The sequence below is a fragment of the Lytechinus variegatus genome, chromosome 13, assembly GCF_018143015.1.
Source record: "Lytechinus variegatus isolate NC3 chromosome 13, Lvar_3.0, whole genome shotgun sequence".
Classification (NCBI taxonomy): Eukaryota; Metazoa; Echinodermata; class Echinoidea; order Temnopleuroida; family Toxopneustidae; genus Lytechinus; species Lytechinus variegatus.
In genome coordinates, this window is record NC_054752.1 from 10,263,506 (window position 1) to 10,279,782 (window position 16,277).

Genomic DNA, 16,277 nt, shown 5'->3' on the forward strand with positions numbered 1-16,277 from the left:
CATCAGCAATTATTAAAAACAGTAAGGCTGAGAGTGGACAGCCTTGTCTTACACCCTGTTGTATTTTGAAATTTTGTGACATCCAACCGTTATTAATCACTCTTCCGGAAGCATCATTATACAAAACTTTAATCCAATTAATAAATGAATCCTTGAATTTTAATTTGTGTAATAACTGAAATAAAAATTGATGGTTAACATTATCAAAAGCTTTTTTGAAATCTAAAAAAATGAAATAACCTGGAAGATTTAGGTGCGAACAAAGATCAATTACATCTTCAACTAAACGAACATTTTCTGAAGCTGAACGCAATTTGAGATAACCAGTTTGATCCATAGAAATTATTTTATCGATAACACGCTGAAGACGTGAACAAATGACTTTGGCTGCAATTTTGTAATCGATGTTTAGAAGTGATATAGGACGCCAATTGTCAAGTAAACCTCTATCCCCTTTTTTATGTAGCAATATTAAAATACCTTGCTTTTGCGATTCTGACAACTTATTCTTTATATAGCCTTCATTCAAACTATTGATAACCATATATTTTATATCTTGCCAAAAACATTGATAAAACTCTGCTGATAGTCCGTCACTACCTGGAGTTTTATTACCTTTCATTGACTTCAATGCTTTGTAACATTCGGATTCCGTAAGTAAACCTTCGCAAAGGTCAGCTTCTTCTTCCGACAGGGTAGTAAACTCAACATCATTGAGATAATCATATATTTCTGTTGCAAGAACATTATTTTTATTTGAATATAGATTTTGGTAGTATTCATAGATTTCTTTTAAAATGGCTTCTTCATCAAAAATGACATCTTTTTCCCGTTTCAAAAAGTCTAGATGTTTCTTTATACCATTCCTTTTTTCCAAGTTGAGAAAATATTTTGATGATTTTTCGCCTTCTTCCATCCATTTTTCACGGGATCTCACAAAGGCACCTTTACATTTATCTTCAATTAATTTATCAATCTGCTTAGTAACATCGTTAAGTTCAGTAAGATTACTGTCACTCGGGTGAGCATCATTTGCTTTCGAAAGGATTTCAAGTTTACTTTGCAAAATATGATATATTTGGTTTCTTTCCTTCTGTATTGTCTTTGAATATTTTATTGAATATTCTTTGATCTTAATCTTGCATAAATCCCATAACATTCGATGGCGTCTGCGGTTCTATTATAGTTTTTATATTCTAGTTTTACTTTCTTTATGATATTTCTGATTGTTTGTTTAAATATGTCGTCTCTAAGAAGTGAGTTGTTAAATTTCCATACACCCTTACCCTTGACTAAAGATGAAATTGTAAGTTTTAAGGACACAGCATTGTGATCACATTTCAGAATGGGTCTTATATCTGCGGAATGTACAAATGAACATAAATCATATGAAATTAACCAATAGTCTAATCGGGAATAATAACCAAGTAAGTATTGCCGCCAAGTAAATTGTTTGAGTGAAGGGTGACATTTTCTCCAGATGTCTACTAAGTTCAACTTTTTACATATATTTTGCAACAGGTCATTAGGTTTATATGCATAACTAATTCCTTGGGTGTCCATACATGAACTTTGAACTGAATTCCAGTCTCCACCCAATAATAACAAATCTTCTTTATGTATGTGTGCTTTAAGCCATGAAAGTAAACCTCTAAAAAAATAGACTTTTCCGATGATTTTGTCGGAGCATAAACATTTACAATAAAATAAAACTTATTGCTGTAAGATAATCGCATACCGATCACACGACCACCGGGTTGTCTAATACATTCTATGATATCTATAGACCAATTTCACAACGTGAGAGGGCAGCAGACTGGTCGCCATGCTGCGGTGGGCGAATCAACTTTTATAGTACACAAGTCAATAGGGTATTTGGTACATTCGTTCGATTTTTTTTTTTATTTTGGACCAATCGAGCAGATTTCTTGTAAGATTCACAATGAGCATTAATCGGAGAAGTTCAGGTCGCAGCTGTGCTGTGTTCAATTGCCACAACAATTGGAGAAAGCTTCAGGATTGGAAGCAAAGTGAATGTGAAATTCACTCGCCTTGGACTCATGAAGCCTGTTTTTGTGTGAAGCCGTACTCCCTGCATAGGTTTCCAGGCCGTGATGAAGGAATGCGTCGCCAGTGGATCTCTCTTCCCCTTCCTCCTTTCTCCTTCCTCTCTGTTTTATTCTCTTGCCTTGCCCCCTCCTTTTGGATACTTATAGGCCTGCATAAAATGTGGTGGTGGTGGGTTTTTTTGTGGGGGGGGAGGGAGGGGGATTTATTTGATCATGCTTAGATGGAAATATCAGTCCCCCTCTCTCTCTCCCTCTCTATCTCACACTATCCCTCTCTCTCACTATCCCCTTCTCTGTATTACACTATCCCTCTCTCTTCCTCTCTCACACACTCTCTCGCTAGCCCCCCCCCCTCTCTCTCTCTCTCACTACCCCCCCTTTCTCACTATTCCCCTCTCCCCTCTCACTATCCCCCTCCTCTCACACATACTCTCTCCCCCCTTTCCCCTCTCTCATCCTCTCTCTCTCTCTCTCTCTATGTCTCGTTCACTCTCCCGCTACTCTAACACAATTTACTAGCAACAAGAAGTGAGCTCCCTGATGAAAACCAACAGCGATTCTTGGTCATCATCAACTCACTTTTACTGACAAAACTAAGGGGGAAAAGTAGCCAAAGTGCAAAAATTCATCATACCTTCATCGGTCAGATATGGCCATTGTCTTACATCGTCTACCCAGGTGTCCATGCTTTATTTTATTGATTTATGATGAAGTTAATGACACAATATCAGAGCTTATCTGTAATCTTTCATTGAATTTGTACACAGAGCCAATCGCGGTCAGCGCACTTGCCCACCGCAGCAATGGCGTCGCCGATAGAGGGCCAAATACATAAACCGGCCATGAAATTGGTCTATAGGTAAACCATCCTTTATTCCAATTAAAACACCCTTTGAATGGTTGGTACCGTTGTTAAAAAATATTGAACATTTTCTTTCTGTATTTAATATTGGTTCAAGGTCCTTGGTTATAAAAGTTTCTTGCATCAAAACAATATCGTATTTTTGAAAACCTAACCATTTGAATATTTTATCCCGTTTCTTTTTATTTCGTATTCCTCTCACATTGACCGAAATCAAATGTAGAACTTTTGAGTTAATAGCTATGTTATTAGGGTTGAGTATTCCAGTGTTTTTCATTCGTTTCCATCGTTCGTTTCCATCAATTTATCTTCCTGTGTTTGATCTTTCTTTTCTTTTCCGCTTCGGAGGTTTTTTGTTGGATTTTTTCGGTGTTGGTGTTTCAGGTGAGAAAGGCGATTGAAACTGGTCTGCCTCGCTCGATGTCTCGTCTCCTGAGTCGCATTCATTTGCTACGTCTGTTGTGTTGTATTGCTCATCAGACTGTGACGGTGTGTGTGTACGAAGAAATCCTGTGATGTGTGGTCGACGTTGTTTGCGAGAAGGTGACGATGCGTCAGCTTGTTGTGTATGCCTCTGTGGTGTATGCATTCTCTCCTTCGGGCGAGCCCCATTGGCGGTTGCGGCGTGATCACGTGATGTGGGTCCAGATTTCATGGCGTTCTCACGGGGTTCACGATCGGCTGTGGTGTTACGTAACTCGCTGGGTGTGGCTGTGTTTACGTTTGCTGTGCAAGTGCTGCTTACGTGGCCGGTCTGTTTACAGTTTCTACATTTCACGCTGTTGGTGCATTGTGACGAATGGTGTCCGTTTTCGAGGCATCTTGAGCAAATTGACACTCTCTCAGGTTGTCCAATATGAAAGACTCTGGCTCGAAATAGGTTAACAACCACGATAGATCTGGGAGGTGTTGGGAGGGTGGGTCTATGAAACACACTCGATCCCCGTTCAGACAGTCAATCAGTTTACCATTCACTCTTAGTTTCTGACGAATTATTTCACCTCTTATTTGACATTTCATGTTTTGTAGTGTTGATTTGATAAGTTCATCTCCTACTGATAGAGGAATGTCCTTTATAAGTACACGAGTCAAGTTCTCATTCTTGGCCTTAGTATAAGGGTTTGTATCATATACTGGGATTGTGGTGTTTCTTATCACTAATCCACTTGATATGAGGCTCACTCTCGCTTCATGACTGTTTACATAAATTCTCCACAGGTTACCAATGCGTTGTACCCCCGTTATAACATGATGATCAATTGAACGAGACAATGCTAGATACAACTCCTCACCTGTAATGTGTGTATCTGTCCTTGGTACGTCCCGTGCCTGTATAAATACGGGTTTAGGTCCCTGTGGTGATGTAAACGTGGCAGAGTTGGGAGTTGCCATGTCAGAATACATTGTTTCTCGCTAGAAAATCGAAATATCCTTTAGCTGCGAGTTGTTATGCTATATCCAAAAGTATCTCAAAACGACAAAACTCAGTTAAAATATCCAAATTCCGATTAAATCCACAAAGTTAGCTCAAAATTCCGGGAGATATCCGATTCAACGTCGTGACGCTTTCACGGACATGCCTAGCTCTCCATAGTTAAACCACAACTTTAAAACGGGGTTTGATTAAACCCGAGTTCAGAATACGGGCCTGTCTGTCTGTCTGTCTCTCTGTTGAACTAACTTCGTTTCTTTTTCAAATGTATCATCGATTCTCCGCCCGTTTCTCTCTGCTTCTCTCGTTCTCCCTCCAGACGTCATTTAAGAACTAAGGAATTCTTATACACATCTTCATAATAAGAAGACTTAAAGCATTTCTTCTGAATGATTACTATATCATTTAATTGGTCAATTATAAATTTCTGTGCTAATTGGGAAAGCTTACTTATTTGTATACACTATGATTTTTTTCATAATACTTTTCATGCCAATGAGTTTTCATTAAGATGTACCTACATCATTCCATGACTGTAAACTTTTTTTTTGTATAAAACAATTCAGATACTGTAATTACAATTTCAGGGGCCGATATTATACAAGCTCTGCTTTTAAGTTGGTCCCCTTCCCTTTCAATCCATATTTTGTTTTAAAAACTGTCTATTATAATATTATGTTTATCTTTTATGTATACTTCAAATGAAATGATATGCTACTTATGTCAACTGTATAATAAATGTAAATATGACAAAATAGAAGTGGGAAAATGAAAACAGTTGATTTGAAACAAATAAATTGCCACCATATTCATTAAAATATAGCGATCCATCTGTAATTCCAATATTCTTACATTGCTTCGGTTTTATAAGGTAAATGTCAAATAAAACCGAATAAAGATATGTAATATGAACTAGTAACGTTATGATTCAACATTTTTTTTTTTGGGGGGGGGAAGAAATGTCGCATGTGCCAACATTTCTTTTAAAAGAACTAAAAACGTTCACCTTTTAAATAAAAAAAATCGAATATTGTGACAGAATGTGACAAAATATTCAGAAAATAAAATTATGTTTTACGCATTCTCATTTCCTTTGATGTCTTTTTCTCACATTTTGTTTGTCGTGATTTTTTTTCTGGAGGGGGGGGGGGGGGTCCATGGTCACCAAGCAACTCCTATCTCTACGCCGGTGAAAGAATTATGCCAACGAAACAACACAATTCATATAAACCGAATCTGCTGTATGTTTACTATAATAGTTCTGTTAATTTCTAGAAATCTATGTTAGTATGCTTATATATATACATATTTTTTTTACAATGAAATTGATGCGGAACCTCCACCACGCGTAGATTTGGACAGTATGTGTGTCGTGTAGACATGGTAGATGTGCTCTAGAAATCCAGATCATTTCCATTAAACATAAATTTTCTTCCGATTGGCAATTTTATATTACATATCCAAATTAATTATAAAACAATGAATGTATATACAATATGTCAATTACGTATATGGAAGAAGGCGTAAAAACACAGAAAGCATGTGCTTGTGTTAGGATACGCCTGTAAAACTATATGAATAAACAACAATTAACAAAAGAAAGGGCCGGGAGAAGGGAAAGGAATAAAAGTGAGAAGAAAAGAGCTACAGAGAGGCAAGTAGAAGAACAGGCGTGAATTGCTTCGCATGATACAAGAAACATGGTAAAATAATACAGCACGAATTTATGATACAAAGTAGTAACATCAAATGCAGAGTTACTTATTATATAATAGAACTGGTTATGTAACATGCAAGTATAATATAAAAACATTTGTTTACCTAGAGATTCAATGGTAGATATCATGTTTTTTAACTTGTATTTTAATTCTATCCCGAAAAAATAAGGTTATTGTTATCAGATTCATCCATTTCACACAGACATTATTGTATACCAGCATACACGGATAGAGAGAGTATAATATTACGCCTAACATGCTTGCCCCCTGCAGGGTTGTGTGAATGTGTCCTTGATTAGTCTTCAACAGCGAGCCGCGGCAGAGGGTCAAGATACAGATTCTTACATACACGTGACACAGTCATCAGATAATAATGAGCGTTGTTTGTTGACGAATGACTATCGAGTTTGATTGTTTTATTCTTAATTCAATGTACAGGATATAAGATATTACTAAGTAAAATTAAAATTGACATGTTTGATAAGAAACAGAGTTATAAATTTGCATAAAAAGGGAACCGTTAAAGTAGGAATAAAAAGCATAAAAGTTTATTTGAAGTGCAGATCGAGTCCCTTGAATGATATAGTACAATAATCAATCCGTTCGTTCAAGTACACTCATATACGAGTCATTCGATGAGGTTAAGAATCAGATGTTAGAGATGGCATGAAGGTTTGTTAGCAGGCCTACGAAACCACAGGGCCGACTGTTTTACAGTCCTGTATGAGGGACTTTGAAATGAAGAGGATTGCCTCACAAATGAAATGGCGCTTTGACCTGGTTCGACCTGGGTCGCCGGGATTATGAGTCGGTGGAAGGCTGTTTCAGCTTAATCTGAAAATGTTTAGGTGAAAGAAAAAACGGGTTTATAGTCTTTCGACGTTTTGACTCGATGATCCATTGCAATCTCAAGAGTATTACCAGCAATTTGAAGGTAGGTTTTTCAGTGTATTTCTCTTGCAAGTTTATCACATCCACATTCACCATTCCAGACACAACAGAAATAGACTTGATTATTTCGATGCCTCATTTAACGGAAAGCTGATATGAATCATAGAATAACAGAATTAGAAGAAAATTAATCATCCCCGTCAATACCCTATACAGCCCGATTAGCGAATATATGACTGAACCACTTGTGCCATTTGTTCAAGTTTGAAATATGTAGCATCTTTGTAGAGAGACCTCAAGTCATCTACAGTATGGTAATCGAAGACGTCTTGTCGAAGATATTTAAGGATGTATTGGAACTGTCTACCATCTCTATTCATGACGTAGTTTCCCTCAAAATCTCTTGCGACTGTAATTTCTCCATTTAGCATTTCGGTAAAGAACGAGCTCTTCAGCCACACATGTGACTTTCAGCAGGGTTTCTCTTGTCGTGTGGAACACCTTTCCATCATCAAACCTCAGTCCCACTGCTGCAACGACTGGAACTGGTCTAACAATAGACGACTTCAGTGATTCAAGCCCGAAGAAATCTGCTTGGCATTTCAGCAGATCAAAATCTTTGAAATCATCTGGTAGCATAAGTTTTCCATACCTCAGGAAATTGAGAACGTGACGGAATACCTCACCGTCTTGGTCGATGAGGAAATTTCCATCACTTTCAGCAAATGGCATGGGGCTGTCTAGTAAACGAGCCAAGAAACTTTCAGGATACTTTGTGAGAGTTGCGGAATATGTCTGGTAGATCTTTCCTCCAACGTTCAAACCAACAAAGTAATCCTGATCCATGACGATGGAAAGAGAAGAAGTTACACAGCGGCAGACTTACACTTTGCCTGTTTGAATATTAACACGATGTACGTGCAGAAGAAAACTAGTCAGATTTCCAGACAGTGAATAAAAACATGGAGGGTGTTTCCTGTTTTATCAAGTCGAGCAAACATGAAGGGTGAGGTTTAAGCAGGGACTCGATTTTAAGGCGCGCGAGAGCGATCGTTCGCTACATGCGCGCCTTAATCCATTTTAGGTAGCACGATTAATAGCGCGCCTCGCGATCGCTGACCTGCGTGGAAATGCCTAAAGTCGCCCTCAAAATCACCCAGAATCATGCTTTGATTCGGGAGCGACATAAAATCTAAATGTCGTCCCTGAAATTATTGCCGAGTGATAACAACTCAACGGCCCACTAGCGCCATATGCTCGAGCTCCGCTTACCATTTAAAAATCATCCAAAATAAGCACTCAAAATCATGAATAAGCCGTAAAAATAGCGAGTTTCAAATTCCGAAGTTGCGTTATTTTTTCTGTACCACGTATGTCCATACACAATGGTACCAGGTATGAAAAAAAAATCAACGCAAAGGCCGGGAAACAGTTGCATGTATAGGGGTCCATTATGACTACCACCAACCACCATGTGCAATTTCGAATGCACATGTTTCCCCTACAGATATCACAATTCTGTGATAAAATAATTTTAATTACACAGGAAATAAATCCCAGAGTCTAGTAACCTAGCATTGGTGAGTTGTCATTCGGCTTTGCTTTTTCAAAACGGCTTATTAAATTCCAAATAAGTTGTCTTTTATATCAATTATAACTAAGAAATCATTTGTTTTCTTTTTCTAGGGGATGAGGTATTATATCAGACAATAAATCATTAAATAAAGCTCCATCTATTTTACAAGGCCGGCGGCAGGCTCACGCATTGGCGCTTTTTCTAGCTAGCCAGTTGGAGCTCTGTCTCTCTGCCAGAGCTCTGGGGGACAATTCACTCAGTAAAGGCCTCAATGATGGTGATTTTCTGTTTCAGACAGAGTTTACATTTCAGGAATGTTATTCAAAACTGCAACTAAAATTTGATGATTTCTTCATTGTCATGTATATTTAAGTTCTTAATGAATGCATTCTCACCGAATTTAGACTCCCCCATAGAAAAATGAAATTTTCATGGAGATCTGCGTTTTCAAAGAACTTCAGGAAAAGTTAGGGTATGTGGGCCTTTATTACATGTACATGGCTGAGTACAGGGTATTGTACTGGAATAGATGGAGTAGAAATTAGATATTGAATTCATTTATATCCAAGTCCAACTCACAGTCACACCCAGTGGCGTAGCTACGGAGGGGGGCCGAGATTTGTTGTGCCCCCCCCCCCCCAGAAAAAAGGGAGAAAGAAGAAAAGAAAAAAGGAAAAGAACAAGAAAGAAAAAAAAAATTAAGAGCAAAATAAGAGGAGGAAGACGAGTGAATGAAATTATGTGAGGGGAAGACTTGCAAAAAAAAAATCTTTCATGTTACTATATAAAATTTTTGCTTGGGCTTCGCTCCAGAATTGCCTGTTCGATGAGATTCATATCTTGCTCAATAAGCTGATATGGAGCAAGTTTTGAAGTCAATATACAAACCATATTTTAGCTCGGATATCGAGCTTTCATTATTTTTTTCATTTACAAATTTAAGTGCTCTGTAAAATGTCCGTTTTATGGTCTACATATCAGCATTTTAAGCTCACGCTGCGTTGTCACATTGTTTGATTTGCCAAGTTCATATTGTCTACGTGTATTCCATAATGTTCCATTGTATTCAGAATGCCCAGATTCTAGGTCTAAATCTAAAACATGCGCGATAGCCTGCATGTTGTTTATTCAAAATGTACTTAAATTATCAAGTTTCACATCAGAATATCAATAATTGTCTGCTCATGCTTCACGATCGCATTAATAATGGTACCCAATTAACTATATCCTATTAATGATTAAGAAAAAAGATATGAATAGCGTGTCCTGCTTTTAGGTCTAAGTGCAGAAGAAAACTAGTCAGATTTCCAGACAGTGAATAAAAACATGGAGGGTGTTTCCTGTTTTATCAAGTCGAGCAAACATGAAGGGTGAAGTTTAAGTCCAATGTGCACTGGCCTTTGAGCAAGTCCTCACGCTGTACGTTTATTCATCAAGGTCCCTTCTTACAAAGAGTAACGACTGATCCGTTCAACCTCAAATCTATGGAAATCCATTATTGCCATAACATTTTCGCTAAGAAATTTGAACAGTGTCCTTTGTAAAAGAAATCGAAGCACGTTGAATTTTTAAGAAAACAACTAACGTATGGATGTACACGATATGTTAGAAAATATTTTGAAGAAACGGGCATAATAGATGTTGACATTGCTGGCTTTCCATAGTTGAGATTGATTGGATCAATCATAACTCTTTGTAAGACGGGGGCCTTGGTTGAACATGGTTGAAAATAGATAAGGCAGTGTGCGTTAACTGAAGTGATCTCAGGTTGGAGCCACTTATGTTAGGGTTTGAATGGTTTTTAAAGCAGGTATATGCAACTGCTTTTTTTAAAAATTTTTTTCTTTTTGCTTTAATTTGTGAATGTACTTATAATGATTATTTTTGTTTTAGGGTGTGATTGACAATGGGAGAAAGAATACTGAAAAAACGAAAAAAAAGAAAGACCTTCCACACACATCTTTGCATCATTCATTTCATTCCCGTAACCAGATATACATTCCTGTATACATGGTATAGAAAGTGTTCCGAATGTTATCACCTTTTACTTCATTTAAAATGCTGATTGTTTGATTGGATAATAATAATGATGATGATAATAATATAAATTTTAATAATATATTTTTTCTCTTCATTAAAGACAGTACATTAATGGCTTTAACATTATCATTATAGTTATCATAATAATAAAAAATAGAAATAACAATGATTGCTGTTTATCAGTATTATTATTTTTACCATTGCCATTACTATCTTCATAACCATAATTTTCCTCATTATTTTCAATCACCATCTCTGTAATCGACATTATAATTTTCATTATTACTTTTTACAAATAAATATTTTCAGTAAATTCTTAAACTCTTCATATTTAACATCATGATTAATATTGGAATTACTTAAATAATTTAAAGGTTTCCACAAAGAGAAATTTCAAAAGCCAATTTCTTCCTCATGTATTTCTTTGTTTTTAGAATGTCTTATGTATACACAACAAAAAAAGTAAGTCCCCCCTAAATCAAATTGCTGTAACTTTTGAACCGAATTATTTTGAGATATGATATTTCATGGGTGGTTTTCTATACTCATTAAGAACCTCCTGGGGAAAAATGAGATTGATCGGTTGGGTCATGCATGAGTAATTAAAGACTGAATTAAAAATGACCATTCTTGAAAGTCACAAGAGTTGTTTTACAGACTGTGCAAATACAAAGTTGGGCAAAAATTGTTTTAGGTGAATTTTATGGTGTTGTGCGGTTTTACTATCAATCATTTAACCACTTCAGACCAAATTTTGATATCGTATGTTCATGGTTGAGTGAGCACGATGGATTGCAGGGGCCGCGGAAGCGGGGGGGGGGGGGGGGCGGGGGGCTTCAGCACCCACTTTTCCATAACCAAGTACAAAAATGTAATACGATTGTGATTTTTGGCATGGTCAGCCCCCCCCCCCACTTTGAAAACTGCTCTGCGGCCCCTGTATTGTGACGTATCATCATAGGGTTTTTTGGTAGTATCTTCTACAACTTGTTAGATCATGTTAAAATTTGAAAATGTTGATGGCTCCCCCAATTATAGGCCCCTCCCCAAGTTAAAATGCTGGATCCACCACTGATCTGTTAGGAAAAGAATACATTTATGCAGTATAAAGAGTATTCATTCCTAAGTTTTCGAATGTGCTCGCTCAACCATGAAAATGGTTAAAGTTTGGAAAGTGTTTGGTGAGAGAAATGATGGATGATAAAACAACAGCAATTAAAGACACATTTGGAAACCAAATTTGCCCCCAATATTCACTTTATCACCCTTTAAAATGAGTCTGTGACATTGAAAATACCAATTTTCCCACTTTGATGCGTGCTCACTCATCCATAAATAAACAAATCGATTTCATTTTTGCACAGAATTCTGCCCATAGGTTGATAAATATTACTGCCAAACGACATTGCTAAAGACAGCCTTGAAAAAAAGTTCCACCATATTGAATAAGGGGTTACGTATGCTTAAACATATGCACCCATAATGTACACAAGTCTATGAGAGAGGAAGTCAAAATTTTAACAAATATGAAATGAGCGTTTGTTTCATGGACGGTTTTTGTTACTTCTGCCAACAGTTATTTTATGAAACTTTGCACATGGATTCAGAGTAACACTATCCAAAAGGCGCGCACACCAAAATAACCATTCGATACGGTACAGAGTGGGGCCAAGGCCTTGAACTTTTCTTCTCATTTGCATAATTTTCGAATATTGTGTGCTCACTGATGCATTAAACATCGGGATTTTCATAAAAATCAAATCAAATGAACTGTGCAAGGAGTTTTGTGACAGATATCCATAGTTACAAATTGCATCTTTTCCAATAACGTAAAAAAGAGCTAATCACATTCCACATGTTCATTCAAGCGTGAATGTTTAATTAAACGCCTTTGAATGATTGGAGCATGTTAATTGGTCATGAACATAACGAAAAAGTTGAGAAAATATCATTTTCAGTAACCAAAATGAAGCAATACTTGCCTACGATATTTGAAAATCGCATTTTTTGTTTCCAATAAATGTTCATTGAACCGTGAAACAATGAATATTGTTAAAGATAGTCTTCCCCAAAATAACTGTAATCATATTCTAGCATTTTTATTGATAGAAATGTGTAAAAATCCAATTATAGCAAATTTGGACTTGAGTTTATTCAACCGTGAAATTTAGCTAAAACAATTGTATCGTCTTTTAGAAAGTACCTTTTACAAGCCTTCTGACTATTTTTCATGATGAGAATGTGGAATTAGTTCCAATAAAATGGAATCAAAGTCATGATATTTTGCTTGTGACTTTTGAAAAGTGACATTATCGCCTTTTTTTGGTGCTTACTGAAACATGACGTAAGATACGTCCACAACATTTACTCAGAGGGTAGCTTATAAAATTCCCTACACGCTCATGTAAAAATATATAAAAAACTCGCATTGGTTCGGAAATTATTGATGTTTGTTTAGGGGGGGCGCACTTACTTTTTTTGTTGTGTATATTTCTCTGTTTTTTCATCTTTTGTTTTTCATTGTTTTTTTTTTAATGGAAATTATTACAGACCATTTAACAACTAAATTAAACACTAAGTTAATTTAGTAGACCAATTAGAACGAAAAATAATCACCCTTTTATAAATTTCATCTCCCATAGACTTTGTACACAAAGTATAAAAATGGGCCATTTTCGGCATGACATTGCCTCCAAAAAAGTCATGTGACATCGCGATGGAATCCCCGTATGTCGCGAATTTGGTCTCAAAAGTTGCGCGAGACTTAAAAAAAAAAGTCATGAAATTTTGTGGCGCTATCTTTTTGCATTTCGGAAATATTGGGCGAAGCGTCGAAGGGGGGGATCATGGCCCCCAGTCCTTTTAGGGTTAAACTGTCCTTACCAATATCAGTTGATGAGATTGAAAAGTCAATTGTTGAATGTATGTCAGGGGCCGCGGAACAGTTTTCAAAGGGGGAGGAGGGGGCTGACCATGCAAAAAACACAATCATATGGTCATTTTTACGTTTTTGTACACGGTTTTGGAAAAGGGGGAGCTGAAGCCCCCCAGCCTCCCCGCTTCCGCGGCCCCTTTGTCTGATCAATACAAACAGTAATGAAAAAAAAACCACGCCAATAATCCCACACGCTGATTGGCTAAACGCCTCAAAGGCATCATTTCTCTCGATATGAGATGAAGACGGCTTCATGCATGCATGGACTAATATATCTGATCTAAGAAAATAACGTCTTGCTTCAATAACATTATAATAGATTGATGATGAATAATTAAGATAGAGTAACATTCTTCAACAGGAATCAATTCAGAATCACTAACGCAATTTGTAAAATACCATGCATATTGATTCGATTTTTATGATTTTTGATTAAAAACTATATAAGCCTTTCACAATGATTCATATTGACTCAGTATTTGCTATCCACGTTTATATTCTTTCTAGATCTACTTACTCTCGATGTTTTGTTCTTTCACGTTGTTAGTAATTTATGCCTTTTAAAAGAAAAAGTTTATGATGTTATATTTGTTTGTACTTTATGATTTTTTTCTCATGTTGAATGCTGTTTTTTAACTGCAGGGCGCCTTTGTATAGCAGTTTTTTCTTCAAAACTGAACAGGTCAATCCCGCAGTATAAAATAATAATGAATAACGGATAAAAAAATAATAATTAATTCAGTGGTTTCATTGACGAGTTCCATTTTGCTTCCATGCAATTATTCACCTTCCAGGATAATGATATTACTAGTCCATAAGGCCTTTATATATGACGACTGCCTGTGCCACATAATTATATGAAACAATATATCCTTTATAACATTAATTTCTTTTTTTTTAAAAAAAGAGTGCACACCTAGTTACCAAGAATGCCTATAGCATTTTCATTTATTTGAATGCAGGATAAAAGAGCGCGATTGAATGCCTTGCTCACGGGCATAGGTACTGTGGCTAGGGATCGAACCCTGGACGTTCCATGTATAGTAAGGCGCCTTAGACCACGGAACCTCCACATGATTCTTGTGAAGAGCTATCACAGGGCTTAGGCGACCCCCCCCCCGCCCCATCCGGGCAAAAGCAAAATGTCATTACTTTTTGAACAGGTTTTCATACTAGTCAAATTCTCGATGAGAAAAATGCGACCCAATTCTATATCCATGTATGGTGAACCTATATTGCTGATGAGATTTTTTTAAAAATAATTGACTCCTGTCCCGGCCCCCTTGATGCGATTATTTATTTAATGCATTAGGGGCAGTATAAAACAGTCTGCGTGAACAGCGCCACCTTCTGTGCTGATCTGCACAAACTGTCTCACATTCCTTGCCCAGAATGCAACAATGACGTACAATTTGGGCAATAATTGTAAGACCATACTATATTGGGGCTTGTAGTAGCGCAGTGGTCTAATAATTATCTTCCAAATTGTATGCTGATGATACACAACACAACCATAATGCAGATTACAATATTCAGATATCCTAAAGACGGACAGTCAAACGCCGAGTCTTCTCTCCTGGGAAGTGTTTCATCAAAATTTGTGTCCAACAGTTACCAGATCTGACAACTTTCCTTGCTTTTGATTGGCTGAGAAGCACTGTTACTATGGCAACTGTCGGATACAGCGTCTGACAAGTCCTTTCATGACACGCTCCCCTGTTCTGCAACTCCACACGCCGACTCAATTAAGCTTTAGCTTTCTCTCATCCACTCACTACTCAAGCCTCTCGAATTTTCTGGTTCACACTCCTTTTAAGTACTATATACACTCATTTCAGAAAGAATAATCCTCCTTCCAACCTTCCACTTTCTCACCTCGCCACTTTACTCCTTCCTCTATCCACTGTTCTTAGTCCTTTCCGGGACTTACCACATAGTGTACCGTAAACCACTTGCTTTATTATCCACACCGCCATGCAAAACTTTAAACATCAGCATTTAGATCGAATGCAGGTGGAGCGTTGTGGCCCAGTGGATTACTCTCCGGATTTTGAAAGAGAGGGTCGCGGGTTCAAATCCCAGCCATGGTGTAGTTTCCTTCAGCAAGAAATTAATCCACGTTGTGCTGCACTCAACCCAGGTGAAGGGAATATGGATATCAGGAATTTATACCTTCAAATGCCGAGCGCGTAAAAGCTGCTCGAGCTACAGCCAGGGTAATAATATCCAAGTCCTTTGGAAGTGCATAGAGACGTTATTTATAATGTGTTATGCGCTATGCAAGAACTTACTATTATCATCATTATTATTATATTTCAAGAAAAAAAAGTTTTCAAATATTACTGTTTGTAATAAATTAGGTTGCATTGACAACCTCACACCACTATCTAAATGCAAATTAGCTAATTTGATTCCTAATCACACTCCTCTCAGAGTGATATGAGGGACCAGTCCTGATGGAACGAGATTTTAATATTTCAAGAGTGATTTGTAAAGCTTTTTGAAGTGAAAGTGTAAAAAAACCACTTTCACTCCAAAAAGGGTAAAAATTCACTCTTGAAAGATAGAAATCTCATTCTATCAGGACTGGTCCCTCATTTAACTATGGGAGGAGTGTAATTAGAGACCAGGGTCCCGTACCACAAAGGTTGGCGATTGATCGTACGCTCGATTTTCACGATTGATTGTACATTGTAGTCAATGGAATCAATCGTAGAAAATGTTCTACGATCATTGCTAAGTTTCGTGTTACGG

General features: G+C 37.1%; 1 protein-coding gene across 1 annotated transcript; it reads right to left on the reverse strand.

Annotated features, from left to right (window-relative positions):
- Positions 1-7,365: 7,365 nt before the first annotated feature.
- On the reverse strand, positions 7,366-7,818 carry LOC121426638 (BTB/POZ domain-containing protein KCTD6-like). Its single transcript, XM_041623006.1, has one exon. The coding sequence runs from the start codon at positions 7,816-7,818 to the stop codon at positions 7,366-7,368; it is 453 nt and encodes a 150-aa protein (XP_041478940.1).
- Positions 7,819-16,277: the final 8,459 nt, after the last annotated feature.